Below are 18670 nucleotides of genomic sequence, written 5' to 3'. Positions count from 1 at the left end.
ACTAAATTTGCTGATAAACTCCATAATAAAAGTAGAAGCATGTACTGTATAACTATAATAATCTGTAAACAAAATTTCATTGTTAAATGAACTGGAGTAGATCTGCTATCTTTTTCTTTTAGATTCATGCACTTCAGAATGCATATGATGAACTTTGCCAGAAAGAAGGTCTTTCAGCCCTGCCTTATTTTTTAATCAAGTACCATAATGATTCTGTTCTTGTGTCCTTACTTAAAACCTGGGATCATTTCTTCCCAGATCAAAAGGAAAAGGTAAGTACGGTTTTGAGTGCAAGATTCTATAACTGAAACTGGGGAGGAAAGGAAATAAAAAGTTTTTCACCTAGCTAGATATTTGCAAAAGAAACATTTGTTAGACTCTTCTGAACTCTGCAGCTCTTTACTCAGAGGCTGAACAGCTTTTAGACAAGCAATTGGCCAGAATAGTAAAACCTGACTTTTCAGTGGAGTTTATTTATGCATCTTCTAGTGAGGAATGACTCCAGCCTGAATCACTCAATGGGTTCCAGGCTTCTCTTGCAAGTGGCTCTGCTTTCTTTAGTCCAGGGCAGGGCATCGGAAGTGGCTCATTCACTTTTCTGGAGTCTTCATTTTGAATTTGCCTTAATTTGATTCTTGCCTACAAATTGGGAAGCTCTAGGGAACCAACATGATGCTGTGAGGTAGCAATGGTCTGTTCTTAATTGTGTGTGTCTTTCCTATTTATGGAGCATATGAAGCTGCCTTTGGACCACTGGACCATCTAGCTGAGAATTGTCTATATTGACTGGCAACAGCTCCCCAGGGATTTTAGACCAGGATCCTGCCTAGTCCTACATGGAAATGCTAGGGATTGAACCTCTGGGACTCACTGAATGCAGAACATGTACTCTACCACTAGGATATGGCACCTTCCTCCAGTATAAATGATTCTGGCAGACATCCAGGCTAACTTTCAACTGAATAGCATTATTGAGTAATTTAGCCTGGGTGTCAGCATCCCTGGTGCACATACAGTAAATGTAAATAGCATACCTTCACTGTTGAGTACAGTTGATATTTTATTACAAGGTGAATTGCCTAAGAATTCTCAGATTTTTTTGTTCCTGACTATCTAGTGTAACTCAAATGCTTGTTCCTCTCTTTAAAAAGAAAAAGAAGAAAAAAAGAGGGTGGGTTTCTTTTGGAAAACCAAAATCAAACATTTTGTTAAATTGCATTCTCTTATGAAAACAGCTAGCTCTTATCTTATGGTGTGTTAATGGGAGCTTTTTCTTTGCAGGTGACACTTGGTGTTTACGACCCCTGTAATTTTGCCCAGTATCCAGGATGGCCACTGAGAAATATATTGGCCCTGGTAGCACACAAATGGTATTATTATATGATCCTTTGAAATTTTCTCAAATGCTGCAGTTCTAAGTATACTTATTAGGAAGGAAGTCCCACCTGAAGTCAGTGGAACTTACTTCTGATTATTTATGTATAGGATCATTTTGCTTCATTAATGCAAAATTGATCTTCTTAAATGGAATGGATACTTCTTTCAAAGCCACTGTTTTGTTTTGGTTGTCTGACTTCCCTGTCAGTGATTTAGACTGACTTGACATAGACATGGTATCTGTTATGAACAAAGAGAATGTACTGTTCCAGTCACTGGCCAGGATCCAAAGAATGGCACAAGTAGCTCTGATTGCTGAAGATTACTTTGGACATGTTTCTCAAACAGCAGTCCTCTGCGTCACGTGGCAGACTACTTTTCAACTTGAGGGGACTTTCACAAATGGATCAAGAGATAGCACAGAGGCCTGCTGTTGAAAGAAAAATAATGTCCATAATCCCCTGGGCATGCCTAAAGTAACTCGGGAATTGCTTCTATTGCTTTGATTTGTTTTACTGATCCTTATAACATTCAGTATCTTCATAACTGACACGTAGGTTTGGTATATGGTACTGTATTACTATCCAAATCTAATCTCATTAGGACATTTTTCTTGGCATCACTTACAAAGAATTGCCAGTTAATAATTCTGGTGTGTTAGCTCTGCTATTAATCACAGAGTTCTTCTCAATGACAGGGGCAGGCATCTCCATACAGTTGAAGTCCTCTGCTTCAGAGACAGGACTATGCAAGGAGCAAGAGACATTTCACACAGTACCATGTTTGAAATAAATCTTCCCCAAGTGACACAGAGTTCAGGTAATCCATTTTGAAAGGTGCGGTTCAATCGTTAGAGCCTGCTTTGAGGATTTAAGATGCGATTCAGTCTTTAGAGCCTGCTTTGAGGATTTTTTCTTACTAAAGTGTCTGTGATGCAAAAAATGCAGTTCTGTGCTTTGACTGTATATATTAAGAGCTGCTTATCTTCAGTGAAAATCTGAAAGAATCAATCTCATCCAAAAATGTACTTATTGAGAGTTTCCCTTGTATTTATCAGCAGACCATACACCTGCTGTTTCTGTCATATCTCTCTCTATAAAACACTAAGGTGGTCTGTGGCAAATGGTGCATGGCAAGCTCCGCCCACAAAGTACATATATATATATATATTTCCTCTTTTCTTCTCTCCTCTGCAATCTTCCCACCAGTAACAGCTGCATTCCAACTGACCCTAACCATCACAGGCTCCTCTTCCCTATCAGAATACCGTGTTAATGGTATCTTAGTCAGCTGCTCTGCTTCCTGGATTTGGAATGTGTGCACCCATAACTCTTCATTTCTTAAGTGACCCATGAGGTTTATTATCAAAGACATCAAGGATACATCATTAGAAACTATACTCTCTGGGTCCATATAGGAGCCTGGCTCCTCCTCTGTGCACAATATGTTTGACAGCAGTATATGAATATATGGACTGATTATACCATTTATTTAGTATTTATTTTTCCACTGCATTTGTGTGTTCCATTAACATGGTATTCTGATTGATGGTATTCTGATTGAGATTTCTTGATTTCATGTGTTATCCCTTTTGTATTGTGGAGATCCTCTTCCCTATCTGCATATAGAATTTGCATTGCCCAGTCACCACGGTGCTCCTGCTCTGTTACCTCTGATTGGTAAAGCACTCTGTGAGTGGAGCTTGCCATGCACCATTTGCCACAGACCACCTTAGTGTTTTGTATAGAGAGATAGTGAGCGGCGGGGAGGGGGCAAGGGAGCGAGCAGTGGGGAGGGAGCAAGCAGGGAGCAAGCGGCGGGAAGGGGGTGAGGGAATGAGTAGGGAGCAAGCAGTGAAGGGACGTTCCGAGCGTCATTGAAGTGATGTGGGCCTGTATTGGGAACTCCCTTAGTGACTGTAATAATTTAAGTGTTTCTTACTGATCTTATGCTGTCTATAGGGACTGATTCTGTGTGGATTTTTTTTTTAACACAGTGCTTTTTATGTACCTGTTTTCTGGTTAAACAGGTTCTCCAAAAGCTGTTGGCTGGGAGAAAAATCCAAAGGGAAGTATGGGTCCAAGAATGGTCAATCTAAGTGAGTGTATGGACCCTAAAAGGTAAGTCTTACACTCTTCGTAAACCGGATTTTACTGGGCAGTATGTAATACAACCAAAAAGCAGCACACTTCCTGTTTTTTGGAGGCCCCCGCCCACTTCTTCCCCCTACAGTTATTATGTTTAGGGCAGTCAGTTGTGTCTGAGAAATAAAACTTGGCAGGTTATAAGATAAAAATTGGAGTCTGAGTGAAGTATGTGTGGAAGCTGTTTCTCTGTGTTACTTATTCATTTGATTGTTCACCTCAAAAGGTGTCATGCAACTTTTAACACCATTTCTCCTTTTCTAGAGTATCTACTGACTGTAATCCTGGGTACATGCATATTAATGTTAATTTATCGGGCAGCTTCAGAATTAACAGTTCTCAGTCAAGCATTCAACATGTTTCTGCTGGAAGAGTAGAATTTATGTCCCAATATATTGTGTTATCTTAATTTTGTAGGTTAGCTGAATCATCAGTGGATCTTAATCTTAAATTGATGTGCTGGCGGTTAGTGCCTACCCTGGACCTGGAGAAAGTTGTGTCTGTGAAGTGTCTTCTCCTAGGAGCTGGTACGCTAGGTTGTAGTGTAGCCAGAACCTTGATGGCAAGTACTGAAGCTACTCCACACATTCTAATATTGTTTCATTATTTTTGTGTAGGAATCTCTGAAGCAAAACAGAGAAGTGAACATTTATTACAAATTCCCCCACAGAGGGGACCTTGTCACTTCCACTTCCTCTTGTCTGCCTCCTGTGTGCACCACAGAGAGTTACGGATGGTTCAAACCTGTGGATGAATAATCCTCCTATGGCTTACTGGATGAGGGTGGGGGCAACATTCCAACCTATCAGTCTCCTCCCCAGACAGTGTAAAACAGCCTGTCTTGGTCCATTGTGCTGATTGTATGCCCTGTTTTTCCCTGCTCTCATTTTGTTCATTTTTAGTTGGATAATGTTTATGTTGAACCCATGTGATAAGCAGGTGGTACTAGTTTTGCATTATTACTAGTTCATTTGTGTATGTGTGTGTTGTGTTTTTAAACTCAGGGTTGGGGAGTCAGGAAGATCACGTTTGTGGACAATGCAAAAATCTCCTATTCCAACCCTGTACGGCAGCCACTCTATGAGTTTGAAGACTGTCTTGGGGGTGGAAAGTCCAAAGCGCTTGCAGCAGCAGATAGGCTTCAGAAAATATTCCCTGGAGTGGTAAGTCCAGTATTGAGATGTGATAATAATCAAAACATGAATTGGTTTGAATTACAGGATTTCTTTTATGCTCTTCAAAGAGAACGAAACCACAAGGAAATCTTGATACTAGAGGCTAGGGCAGCTAGCTTTTTACAGGGAAAGAGAACTACAATTAAATTTACTTGGAACCATGAGAGTAAGATCTTTTCAGTAATAAGGTGCTGTGGTGAATTTATGTCAGAGTAGTATTTAGCTACATTGAACTCTTCATCAGGGAAACCTTAAATACAAGAGTAAAAGTCTTAAGTGGATAGAGTCACTTAGCACACAGTATTTCCCACACAGTTACAGAAAAGCAAAACCCTTTTAAACTGAGATAATCTCCACTACCATTCCATTCTAGCAAACATTGGGTATGTCTGCACCACCAGAGCTGCTCTGAAATTCATTTTGCATGCAATGTCAATACTGATAAGCTTACTTGGAGGTAGTCATGTTGTTGAGGAAAACAACTACATTGCTTGTGTTGTCCCTTACAATGTCTGGACAGACTTTAAAGCAAGTTACTGGCTTTCTTGGAAATTGAGTCTTTTTCCAGGATGCCCTTTAGGATAAAGTATAGACTTAGTTTTTAACAGATATTGCTCAGGGAAAAGGTTAGGAAAAGGTGTGGATTCTGTATACAAAGCACTGTATTTTGCCTGGAAATGTATCGGTAGCCAGTGTAGTTCCTTCAGCACAGGAGTAATATGGTCTCTCCGAGATGACCCAGAGACCAACTTGGTTGCCGCATTCTGAACCAACTGCAGTTTCCGGACTATGTACAAAGGCAGCCCCACATAGAGCGCATTGCAGTAATCCAGCTTAGAGGTTATCAGCATATGTACCACCGTTTTGAGTTCATTCATCTCAACTGGACTCAACAGGAGTATTAGCTGAAGCTGATAGACGGCACCTCCGGTCACCATCTCAACCTGGGACACCAGGGAGAGGTTTGGATCCAGAAGCACCCCCAGACTGTTCTTATTGACATTTAAGCGGGTTAACCCAACACACGATTATTTAAAGCCCCAACTCTATTTATTGTCTTAGCAACTTTTCATGAATGATCTCAAAGATTTGTGAACCTTCACTCGTGGCCTGTGCTGTTTGATCAAAGCTGTAGATTAGTGTGCCCTGCTCACTTGATCTATTGTGGATAAATGCATATTGGCCCAGCTCACTTGATCTGCCTACCTATTGTGGATAAATGCATATTGGCCCAGTTTAGATGTCATATCCCCTGTCCTCCACTGTTGGAGGTTATGGAAGTCTGGTGCTGCTGTCTGGTGCATTCACTCTTCCCTTTGTATGTTTTCCTTTCTTGTTTCTACTAACTAATAAGCTTTTGGAGTACAGTGTTGTTCCTGCTAGTGAGGTCCGCGATTGCTTTGCAATAGTTTTTTTTTTTAAAAAAAGGCATATAGATGGACAATTATGAATTAACCCTAATTCATACAGCTGTACACAGCCGTAATGCATACTTTGGCAATATTCAGTTATGACTAAGTTAGCAAGACCTCTGTCTTCACTTAATGTCAGCCTTATTAATTAATTAATAAGGCTGACATTAAATGAAGACAGGTCTTGCTAGATTAAACCAGATTCATACAGTTAACCCATTTTGTTGTTCAATTTTTTATAATAATCTATGCATGGCAGCTAAGATATATATTACACATGGTCTCAGAGGTAAATATATATTATTAATTCTCCAAGACGGGGCATGCGTGGGGATGTGGCAGAAAGGAGGCGATTGGCTGACTGAGGGGGAGGAGGTGATTGGCTGACAGAGTTCACAAGCAGAAGCACCTGATTGGGCAGTGGGGATTCCATATGCAGATGGGGAGAAGATGCCTGTGAGAGCAGAAGTACCATGGTGATTGGGCAGTGGAGATTCCATATGCAGATAGCAGGGAGGAGCCTGTGGCACTGTGGTGATTGGGCAGTGGGGATTCCGAGGAGGAGCCTGTGATGGTTAAGGTGAGTTGGAATGCAACTATTACTGGTTGGAAGATGTTCCTGATTGTAGAGGAGAGGAATATCTATCTTTCTGTCTATCTATGGATACCTGGCAGGGGTCTGCAAAAGACAGGTCGTGAGGGAGGAAAGAGCTCCTTCAGGAGAAGGAGGCTGCCATTGTGTGAATTAGATGAGGAAACAAGATGAACAAAATCTTAACTCAGGCAGGGAGGGAGAGAGAGAAAAAAACATGAAGAGAGGGGGAAGAAAGAGTGGGGAAGAGAGAGTGGAGGAAAGAGAAAGAGAGAAAAAGACAGGAGGGAGAAGACACACAGAAAGAAGGGCAAGGGACAGAACCGAGCCTGTCAGCAGCCCGAAGGGAATGAGCAGCCATGGCAGCACTAGCAGCAAGGAAGGGCCCAGTCAACCACTGCTGCTGTTTGGGGCTACCGAGGTCATTGTCAGAGGGAGGCAGGGGACGGGCCCAGGCCTGTCACCGGCCTGAGGGGAACAAGCGGCCGTGGTGGCGGCGGCAGAGAGGAACGGCCCCAGTCATTGTCAGAGGGAGGCAGGCGGGCAGGGGACGGGCCCAGGCCTGTCACCGGCCTGAGGGGAACAAGCAGCCGTGGTGGTGGCGGCAGAGAGGAACGGCCCGGTCAACCACTGCTGCTGCTCCTGGGGGGAGGAGCAGGGCTCAGGTGAGGGTTGGGAGGTCTCTGGGGATAGGGGGCTGCAGATTGGCCAATAGGAGGCAGCAGTGCTGCAGCCACGACCAAGAAGGGTGAAGGGGATGGAAGCAACAGGATGGAGGAGGAGCAGGACTGCAGCTCAGGTGAGGGAGGAGAGATCTCTGAGGTGAGGGGAGCAATCAAGTGCTAATGCGCAGATGCTCTAGAACGTGCAAGTGTTCCAGCATTGAAGCAGAGAGAAATAATGGTGGCGATGCAGAGGTGGAGGAAGAGGTGGGCGGATGGTGGGCAAAACCTCACCAGCCAGAAAGAGGGGGCGGCGGCGGCAGGGAGAAATAATGGCAGCGTTGAGGAGGTGGGTGGAAGGCAGGCAAAGCCCCACCAGCTGGGAGGAGGTGCTGGGAGGTGGCAGCAGGATGGCCTGGCCCTGGCCCACCCATTGCGGTGAGGTGGCAGCAGCAGCGGGCCCTGGTCTGGCTGCATGGAGGAAGCATTGGCGGGCCAGTCTAGCCTGGCTGGGCCCAACTAGAGGCGCAGATGCTCTGTGCCCGGGCCCACTAGTTGTTTGTTAAATCCTGGGACATTGCAATAATAGAAAAATTAACTTGTTACATTTGAATGAGGGAGGAATATTCAAATGCCTTTCTGGAAAGATAGATTTGGTTTTAATACAACAACAACAATAATTTATAATAGGTAAATAAGATGGCTCCCTGTCCCCAAAGGGCTCACAATCTAAGAGAAACAGAAGAGAGACACCAGCATCAGTCACTGGAAGTACTGTGCTGGGGCTGGATAGGGCCAGTTACTCTCCCTCTGCTAAATAAAGAGAATCTCCACATTAAAAGGTACCTCTTTGTCCAGTTAGCAGGGATTAGATATGGGTTTAATCGATCCTTTTGAAGATGTATATCCTCTTCAGAGGGCCCAGAATCAAAAGTAATCAGTTCAAAAAGCCCAATGTATTTTGCTTATTTTAATATGAAATGGAAAGATTATTTAATTTGTAATAGAAAGCCTTGTGTGCCATCTGCTGGTCAACATACTGATCTACACTATAAATAACATATTTGATATCTGGCTTTTATATGTATTTTGTAGTTCTCAAGTGTGAACCTGCTTTTTGCTTGTGTCTGTGGACACACAAATAATGAGGGCAGCAGGTATCCAGATTAATGCTCTGCCATTGCAAAACCTCTTCTTGGCTCTACCTGGTTGCTTGGAGTTACCTTCTTCCCCTACATCCATCCATGCTGCATCACACATTGATACCAAGAATCCCTCAGCCCTCAGGAATGGCTGTTTTCCACAACTCTAGAGGCTGCAACAACAAGGGGCAGGTGGGGGAAATGGCTTCCATTTGTGGTGTGAGCACCACTCTGGAGGATAGTCAAGTAAAAATGACACGTGCACTTCTTTTCAAATACCCTCATTTTTAACTGGCAAATATGATTGTGCTGTAACTCTTCTTGATTTTTAAGTATTCTTTAAATAGTTTGACACACTGTATCACTCGCAAGCAATTTTAACTAGCAATTTTAATTCTTTCACTAGCAAATGTTTTTGTTTTCAGAAGCTACTTGCTGATAGTTTTCAGAAACTTCAGTTCCATAGATAAGCACATTGTTTTTATTTTTAACTTGTATGAAAACTGTGTTTAGTTGTAATGGAAGGAACTGAGATGCTTGTAGCTGGACAAAGTCCCAGCAGCCAACAGAGAAAAAACATGCATCCCCCCCCCCCCCCCCCGCGATGTGGGCCACTCAGTTGAATCCAAGTTGAGCCCAAAGGACCAACTTTGTTTCATGTGTAAGATTCCAAGGAGCTCAAGGATAATAAAATACTATTAAATATCATTTCAGCATTATCTTTTTCTGTGTCTGTTTCACTCTAATGTCTTTTTCATTTTCTAAGGAGAGAAATTAGGGCATTACCCAACACCTTTTGCCTCTGAGAATATGTATTTTACTTAGTGCTTTACTACCATTGGCCTTGGAAAATTAGACACATCTCTATCCCCACATAAGATGAGGCAAATGAGTGCAGGAGAGAGTAGGCACAAAGAAGGTAGGAGGGGAGAATTGGCAGGCAATTCAAAATGGCACGGGAAGAGGGAGGGATTTGTGACATAGTTGCTGACATCATGTAAGGGGCCTGCTACTGAAAGTATTTCTGTACCACTTTTCGACAAAAGTTCCCAAAGTGGTTTACATAGATAAATAAAATGTCTCCCTGTCCCCAAAGGGCTCACAACCTAAAAAGAAACATAAGGTAGACACCAGCAACAGCCACTGGAGGGATGCTGTGCTGGGGCTGGATAGGACCAGGTACTCTCCCTCTGTTAAACATAAGAGAATCACCACTTTAAAAGGTGCCTCTTTGCTCAGTTAGCAGGAGTAACTGCTGACATACAGTGGTGATCATGATGCTAATGTACTTGCTATCTATCGTACAACGTGTGCAAGAGTTATGCTTGCTGATGCAAGAACTACTCTAGTTTATTTTATTTATTTAGAATATTTATATCCTGCTCCTCCAGTCCTTGAGGTGGCTCACAAAATTAGCAAAGCCCGTAAAGTATAATACAATATAACTGTTTGCATTTTGTCTGCTGCGGAATGGTGATTTCCTGACAGCCAAAGTGCTTCGTGGGTTAACCTCTTCTGCTTGTATTGGTGACAGCTGTCCAGCCTGTCAGTGAGAGCTACAGTGTCTGAGATGGCCCTTAGTGTTCTGTGCTGATGTCTGTCTGTCTTTGTAAGGGCAGTCAGCTGCATTAACTGTTCATAAAGCAGCTGTCCGGTACCAAGGAGCTCTGAAATATCCATCATTCTCCAAGTATGTGCTTCATTTTTATGTTGCGCTATATATTCTAGTTTCCTCACCCACTGTACTTGCACCTGTTCTATTTAATATTTTGTCTGCGTAACAGATTCATTGATCTGTCATTCTGTGACTGCTTTTTTTGTTTGCAGCCAGCACTGTAAATTAACAGTGACTCTTCCTAGATGCAGTTTAGTTTATTTAATGAATTCATGTTTTGTTTTGTTTTTTATTAAAACTCAAAGCTTTGGCAATGGCGGTCCAGAAAATAGATGCTTGGTGGCAGATCTCAGTGACTGGGCAGCTTAATGTGGGAAGATGTGACCTATAAATGTAGCTTGATCTCCAGTCATAAAGGGTTTCAAAGGTTAAAACCAGAACTTTGAATTGGACCTGGAAGCAAATTGGCAGCCAAAGGAATTGTATTGGGATAGGTGTAACATGCCTCTGTTGGTCTGTCCCCACTAAAAACGTCATAGTGGTGTTTTGAAATAACTGAAGCTTCCATACATTTCCAAAGGCAGGCCTATGTAAAGTGCATTTACAATAGTCTAGTCTGGATGTAATGAATGCATGGATGACTGGATCCGAATTCTCTAAGTAGGGAAGCAACTTTTCAGGGCTTGGGAAATGCACTCGTCTACTCATCAATGATGAGTATAAAATAAAGTCAGATGAGTGTAATTGCAGATTCTCCCCCGCCCCCACACACCTCGCAGCCTCAATCCTCATGTTATCACTGGGTGGGGGTGAGGAAAGCCCAGTCATCCATAGAGGGACCTCCCACACACACACACATTCTTCCAAGGAATCAAAGCCATGAGAGAAGAAAGCAGATGGAAAGGAGGGGATACCGCTATGACTGCCTAAGGGGAGAGCCCAATCATCAAACCAAGCACCTCCAAACTGCTTTTCTCCTTCATGTCTAGTTGCTGTGGAGGAAATCAGGTCAGAAGTGCTTGCCTCTGATTGGGCTCTCGCTGTAGAGAGGAGAGCTGGTCTTGTGGTAGCAATCATGACTTGTCCCCTTAGCTACACAGGGTCCACCCTGGTTGCATATGAATGGAAGACTGTAAGAGATTCCCCTCTAGGGATGGAGCCACTCTGGGAAGAGCAGAAGGTTCCAAGTTCCCTCCCTGGCATCTCCAAGATAGGGCTGAGAGAGATTCCTGCCTGCAACCTTGGAGAAGCCACTGCTAGTCTGTGTAGACAGTACTGAGCTAGATAGACCAATGGTCTGATTCAGTATATGGCAGCTTCCTATGTAGGCAGAACTCAGTCATGGAGAGAGCACCTCACTCTCTACTTTTCTCCTTTGAGGCTTGGACCCAAGTGTGGAAGAAAACAGTGGGGGAGAGAGGCTGCCTCCATGATTGAGCTCTGCCTATGGAGAGAGCCCTATCACCAGGGCAAGTGCATCTGACTGCCTTCCGTCCTCTGTGGCTAGATGCGATGAAGAAAGCAGTTTGCGGGGTAGGTACTTGCTTTGCTGAATGGGCTCTTTTTGCAGGCAAAGCCCTGGTGCAGAGGCAGCCCTTTCTTTCCCATTGCTTTCTTCCATGGCTGCATGCATCTCCACTTAAAAAACCCCCTCAAAAGCTCACCCCACCAACCAACAGCAGCATCACTGACTAGAGGGTTGTAACATCATTGCTTCAGAGTAGGGCGTGTGTCTTGTTTACAACAGACTTATTGAACGAGTAGTATTTAAATTACAGTACACTAGGGTTTTTTAACCTTGTGCCCCCAGACGTTTTTCGACTACAATACCCATCATCCTCAGCCACAAAGGCCATATCTTGGGATGATGGGAGTTGTAGTCCAGCAACATGTGGGGGCCCAAGGTTAAGAACCCCTGCAGTGCACTCTTATGCATGCCCACTCAGAAGTAAGTCCCATTGAATTAAATTATGCTTACTCCCAGGTAAACGTTTATGATTGTGTTTATTCAATGTGGCATGCTAGTGTAGCTCCTTCCACACAGCACACATGTACCAACAAAGCTTGAGGAACCATCTGACCAGTAAGATTTTTGTCTGGCTGATGAACTGAGTCAATATTTCTTGATCCTTGTAACTGCATTACCCGAAGGTAGTAAAAAGCACTCTCGGCCACCGCAGTCGAACATCTGTAGACATTGCTGGGTTCAGGTGTACCTCAATCTGTGCACTTCTTCTTTAAGAGGGAGTGCAGCCTGTTTAAAAAATGCATTGGAAAAATATTTATCCTTCTAAATATTATAAACTTCTCGAAGCCAGTAGGATAGGACTCAATTACTTCTAAAACAAATTTGACACATGAATTTAAAAAGCAAAACATTAAAACATAGTTCCTGCCTCTGTCTTGAAAAGTTATGCCTTAAGGTACATTCTGTATAAAAGTATTCTATTTAAGTGCTGCTTTTCTGTCTGTGTCACTTTTAGAATGCGGAAGGTTTTAATATGAGTATTCCAATGCCTGGTCACCCAGTGAATTTTTCTGAAGTCACCTTGGAGCAGGCTCGTAAGGATGTGGCGCAGCTGGAAAAATTAATTGATGCTCATGATGTCATCTTCTTATTAATGGACACCAGGGAAAGCCGATGGCTTCCTGCTGTTGTTGCAGCCAGCAAGAGAAAGGTACTGTACATGTGCTTCATTTGTATCCCAGAGGCTATGCTATAAGCAGCACATCCTTGCTTGATAGCTGTTCAAAAGCACTTGCTCAATATCTGAGGTTGCTAATTAAACATGAATATAGCTTTTCAATGGTGCACATTTTTCGGTGACCTAGTGGTTTTTAGCTGCCTTTTGCCTGAAATCTTCCACAACTGAAGATCTAAGACAAACAACTTAGTTGGCAGTATGAATGCCAGTGGTTCAGCTTCACTGATGTGCTAGAACTTTTAAAGAAATTATTTCACGTTAGATTTCTGGCTTGGATTTCACGAAGAGACCCTTTGTATGCATATTTGTTTAAATTTTGAAGGGAACATTTTTATACTATGGCTATACCTTCCTTTTTCAGCAGCTTTCCCCACTCAAACCCCCAAATACATTTTAAACTAAAATGGAAAATACATTTTATGTTTGTAGGAAAAGTTTACATGGTACATTTTCTCCTGTTGTCTTCAGTCTTTGGAAGGATCAGCGATGAAATTAATCTATGAGATGAAAGGAACTCACAGGTGTGTGGGTGTGCACTCTCACTTACTCACGCACTATCCTTTGATTAAGCCTGTTTAGGTTACTGAGAAGACAAGGATCAAGAGTCACTGCTGGCATCCAACTCAGTGTTGGGAGAATGGAGCAGGAGCTATACTCTCAAAGTTGCTGTGGAGCTCAGCCAAAGGCTAGTCTTGCAGCTGGCGCATATGGAGGGGGAGCGGGAAGTAACTTTTCTTCCCTTTTCCTTCTCCGGGATGTATTCATGGAAGCCAAAGAGCACTTTTGGAGGGAGGGTGAAAGCAGTGAAAAATGGTTCCCCCTTCCCCCTGCATATTCACTCTGCTGCTCAATAAACCTTTGGCTGAGCTCAGAGCAGCCCTTGCTGCGATGGTGCAGATTCTGCTTCACACTCCTAACACTGCACTGGATGTCATTCACTATTCTGTAGCCCAAATACCAGTTGGTTTATTTAGCAAATGTATATACCACACAAAACTTAGGTCATTTCTGTCCACCCCTGGCCCACGGATATGTGGAATTAACCCCTTTTTGGCCCGATTTTGTGTGTGTGTGTGTGTGTGTGTGTGTGTGTGTATGCTGAGGTTGGGTGTCCATTACCTGACCACGGATACATGAAACCATGGATGGCGAGTACGCAGATAGTGAGGTAAGCCTGTGTCTCTTTTAAAATGTGTATTGTTATTTTATCTTATTGGCATATAAATATTGTGCCATTGAGTCAGTATTGACTCTTGGTGACCACAGAGCCATGTGGTTTTCTTGATAGAATCCAGGAGGAGTTTACCATTGCCATCTCCCATGCAGTATGAGTTTATGCCTTTCAGCATCTTCCTGTATTGCTGCTGACCGATATAGGAGTTCCCCATATTCCAGGATACACACCAGCGGGGATTCAAACCAACCACCTCTTGTAATAGGTTTCTAAACTCTTTCTCTGCCTCATGTTTAACTTAAATTTTAAGTTGAGGCTTCAGAATCTTGGTATAGCAAGTTCAGGTGAAACTGAAGATTTCAAACTGGTTCAGATAGAATTGCAGACAAAGGTTATGTGAGCCTTTCAGGATGCTTACCCTTGAAAATGGTTTCCTTGCTGTGCACACTGCAGACACTCCCTTCACTCCCTGGCTTGCAAAAAGCCATAGCTTGCAAGTTCAGTTGACCTGACAAACCAGGATCAAACTGTGCAACGAAGTGCAAACCACAGTTTGCCAGTTTGGATGTTTCCACAAATTGGGGTGTGAGTTGCAGTGCACAAGGGCAGGGCTGTCCTTACGGTGGGGTGACTGGAGCAATTGCCCCGCCCTGGCACAGGCCCTGCTCTTGGCACACTGCAGTGCAGCCTACCCTCCTCTCTCCCCCAGTCCCAGCCACTTATCTTTTCCCTGCAGCCCAGCCGGAGCCGATCTTTTGTGTCTCTGTGCAACTTGAAAGGCTCTCAAGCAGACTTCTAGAGCTCTGTCTCTCCCCACCTCTCAGCTGTTCGGTGGGTGGGTGGGGCTTCCAGAGAGGCCTCCATGCAGGCCTTCCTGAAGCCTGAAGCTCAGGAAAGAAGCAAGCAAGCAGGCAGGCAGAGAGTGTCCAGCACCAGAGCTCTCTGCAGACCCTCTGCCCAGCCCAGACTTAGTAATTTATTTTATTTTATTATTTATTATTTATTTTTATTATTTATTATTTATTTTTACTATTTATTTTTTATTATATTATATTATATTTTATTTTATTTTAGTAATGGAGATATGATGTGATTTCCTTTTTGTGGTTACCTCCCCCCCCCCCGAATATTTAGGGATTGGCTTGCCATTATTGAGCAGAGATGTATTGAGCAGAGATGTAGGGCAGTGTGGGAGGATAATGTATATTTAAATTGAAGTGGATTGGACAAATGCTTGGTCTTTAATTTTTTTCTTGAATAATTAAAAAAAAAACCCATCCAAAAAGTCCTATAAGTGGCTTGCTTCATGGCAGAAAACTACAAAAATGTCTGGAACTGAAGCCTCCCCCTGCTCCCCAGACCATCATTCTACCCCCATATGGAATAATCTGCCCTTTGCCTTCATAAAAAAGGGTAAAACGCCCCCCTTCCTGCCCCAGCCTTTGGATCACCTGTCCTGGAATGACTAGTCATAGGGCTTTGGTATTGAGCAGATATGTAGGCAGGGTGGGAGGAATATGTATATTTAAATTGAAGTGGATTGGACAAATTGTTGGTTTAAAAAAACCCTATCTAAAACTAGCTGGGTGACTCTGGGCCAGTCACTTCTCTCTCAGCCTAAACTACTGCACAAGGTTGTTGTGAGGAGGAACTCAAGTATGTAGTAGGGATGTGCGTGGTCCGGAGCAGTCCGGACCGGCACCGAAGGGGGGGCTTTCTTTTAGGGCGGGGAGGGCTTGCTTACCCCTCCCGCCTCTTTGCCCCCTCCAGCGCCCGTATTCTACAGTGTAATTGTGGCGCTGGAAACCAGCCGCCCCCGCCCCCCCTCCCTCCCACCTCCCCCCACCCCGAGTGCTCACCACATTGTTTTCTAAAAAAGAGAGGAGCTCGCGAACAGAGCTCCTCTCTCGGCAAAGTCCCAGCCCAACTGGGGCCTTGGGTGCGCGCGTGTGTGATAGGACGCCGGATGGAACTTCCGCCGGAGGCCCGGTCTACCCTGGTCTACCTGGTCATCGTATTTAACTTTTGGCCCTAATCCGCTCGCGGGGGGGGGCAGGGGCGGCTGGTTTCCAGCGCCCCAATTACACTGTAGAATATGGGCGCTGGAGGGGGCAAAGAGGCTGGAGGGGTAAGCAAGCCCTCCCGACCTTAAAGGAAGACCCCCCCACCCGGACCGGCCAGGTCCGAACCGGTCCGGCAGTTCGGAAGCCTTTAGAATGGCCTCCAGACCGGTTCGGACACACCCCTAGTATGTAGTACACTGCTCTGGACTCCTTGGAGGAAGAGCGGGATATAAATGTTTTTTGTTTTTTTTTAAAGTGGCTTGTTTCATGGCAGAAAATTACAAAAAGTAGTGGAACAAACAATAGTTGGTTTACTTATGAACGCACTATGCTCAAGTTGATTTATAACCCAGAAGGTCTGAAAACTGTGAAGCATGTGTTGTGCTTTTTATTTTTATTTCTTTAGAATGCTTTATATGTCCAAGCTGGTTGGACATGTCCAAAAACCTCACTCACACTATTTACACTGTATGCCATCAATCAGTGTGATTTTGTAGTGATATGAAATGTTAAGGAGGCCCTGCACATGCTGATTTGCCCCCAGCCCCAGCCCCACACACCCCTAGGGACGGCACTGCACAAGGGAATGAGTGAGTGTGTAAACCCAGGATTCATTCAAGGCTAGTTCACATAGCTGCAAACCATGGTTTGGCATTGTGGCTGAAGAAGCCATTCCTCTGTCTCAGATAGGTCATCTTTATATATAAATACTGGTATATAATAGTTTGCTTCCTTGAACTGAATTTGTCTTGAACATCATTATCTCTTCTTTTGAATATTTTGTAAAGCTGGTAATCAATGCTGCACTGGGATTTGACACATTTGTTGTGATGAGGCATGGATTAAAGAAACCAAAACATCAAGAAGTGGGCGATTCTCCCTGTAATAATCCTTCTGGTTCAGCTGATCTTTTGGGCTCATCACTCTTTTCAAACATTCCTGGCTATAAACTCGGTTGCTACTTCTGCAATGATGTTGTAGCACCAGGAGATGTAAGTAGACTTTGTGTACATTACCATTCATTGGGTTGATTTTAGGGTTATTTGTATGTATGAAAAAACACTCTCTCCCTCCTGCTCTCTCCCCCCCCAGCTCTTTTTTTAAAAAAGGCATGCTGAAAGGAATATTTCTGACAGCCAAATGGGTGTCGGCATAGTGGCTCATTTGTTTACATCTATTTAAAAACACTTTGTAAAACTAGGGATAACAGTTTAAAGTAAGACCCTTGTGAAAGCTTAATTTCTTTGTAGTCCACCAGGGATAGGACATTAGATCAGCAGTGCACAGTCAGTCGGCCGGGATTAGCCATGGTGGCAGGAGCCCTTGCAGTAGAACTAATGGTATCCATTTTACAACACCCAGAAGGGTAAGTTACAATTTGTTGGAATGGGGTAATGGTTTGTAGAATTATAGGTACAAAATAGACTCAACTTTTGGCTTTGCAGCATACCTTTGATGAACAAGTTTAAAAAATGATTTATAATGAAGAAGGGTAAAAATGAATGTATTTTAATAGATAGGTATTGTCTTAAGAACAAAACAAGTGTCTAATTATAGCCAATCACAATGGTAATTTCACTTTTGGCAGAACAATCTTTTGATGGTGGAAAGGGTAATAGAAACCCTGTTTCTTACCTTGAACAAATGCAGAGTTGGGGGATGGTGATGGTGGAATTCCATTACTTGAAGAATGACACTGTCAACAGTATATTATCCTGCTTCCCAGTCTTGATATTTTTAGAGAATTAGATAGGGATACCTGTTTTCCCTTTTCATGTTTAATCTTGAAGCAACAATTGCACCATTGGTAAGATAAAACAATTGAAAATCGAATATTTTATGTGATAAATTTCTTTCAGCATATCAGAATAGAGACTAACTATTTTAGATACCTACCTTATACACTAGAGACTACATGGGAAAAAAATCTTGAGGAAGCTATTGGGAGTTAACCATATGTAGAATTATTTAATTAAGGGACAAACAAACTTTGATATGCAGCATACATCGGGTGGTTCTTTGGTGCTGTGGGTATCAAAAACAATGCCAACACTGTTGTTCAAAAACATTCTTGTGCTAATATGTAAAACTAAGCAATTGTGCTTGTGTGACACATCCATTATTTCCAGTGGTAGTGTTATGCAAGTGTGATTGTGCAATTTTATGTATTAGTAGAAGAGTTGTATTAGACACTTGCAGATGGTGCAGAACCATCTGCTGTCTATGGTGCATTATGTCGGCCATTAGATATACAGGAGGACCTCATTAATCACGGATCCTGAACCTGCAGTTTCACGTATCTGCGGTCGGGTAATGGACACCCAACCTCAGTATACGTGGAAAAAACCACAGCAAAAAAAGGGTTAAGCCTGCTTATCCGCAGGTCGGGGGTGGCTGGAGATGACCTTGGAGGTCATTTCTGGCTGCCGTTTTGACTTATGGAGCCACTTTATGGCACACTGCTTTGAGAGGGGGAAAAAGGTCAAAAGCTATTTCCGGCCTATTGTTTTGTTCTTGGTGGGGCATCTTTGGACTCCTTGCAGGTAGTGGAGCATGGTAGGGCATTTTATTTGGCCTGTTTCGTCCATTTTGGGAGCAACTTGGGGCGG

General features: G+C 43.4%; 1 protein-coding gene across 4 annotated transcripts in view; it reads left to right on the top strand.

Annotated features, from left to right (window-relative positions):
• Positions 1-18670, top strand: part of ATG7 (autophagy related 7) — a 145018-nt gene that overhangs the window by 11437 nt on the left and 114911 nt on the right. For all 4 annotated transcript variants that reach the window (XM_053297918.1, XM_053297916.1, XM_053297919.1 and 1 more), the window contains exons 6-14: positions 123-272; positions 1282-1370; positions 2075-2196; positions 3407-3497; positions 3939-4083; positions 4526-4684; positions 12603-12797; positions 16850-17053; positions 17312-17427. In XM_053297918.1, coding sequence (XP_053153893.1) covers positions 123-272; positions 1282-1370; positions 2075-2196; positions 3407-3497; positions 3939-4083; positions 4526-4684; positions 12603-12797; positions 16850-17053; positions 17312-17427 — 1271 coding nt within the window. The remainder of the gene's footprint in view (positions 1-122; positions 273-1281; positions 1371-2074; positions 2197-3406; positions 3498-3938; positions 4084-4525; positions 4685-12602; positions 12798-16849; positions 17054-17311; positions 17428-18670) is intronic.

The sequence above is a fragment of the Hemicordylus capensis genome, chromosome 2, assembly GCF_027244095.1.
Source record: "Hemicordylus capensis ecotype Gifberg chromosome 2, rHemCap1.1.pri, whole genome shotgun sequence".
Taxonomy (NCBI): Eukaryota; Metazoa; Chordata; class Lepidosauria; order Squamata; family Cordylidae; genus Hemicordylus; species Hemicordylus capensis.
Note: the sequence above shows the minus strand (reverse complement) of the source record. Positions and strands in the feature narration are given on the sequence as shown.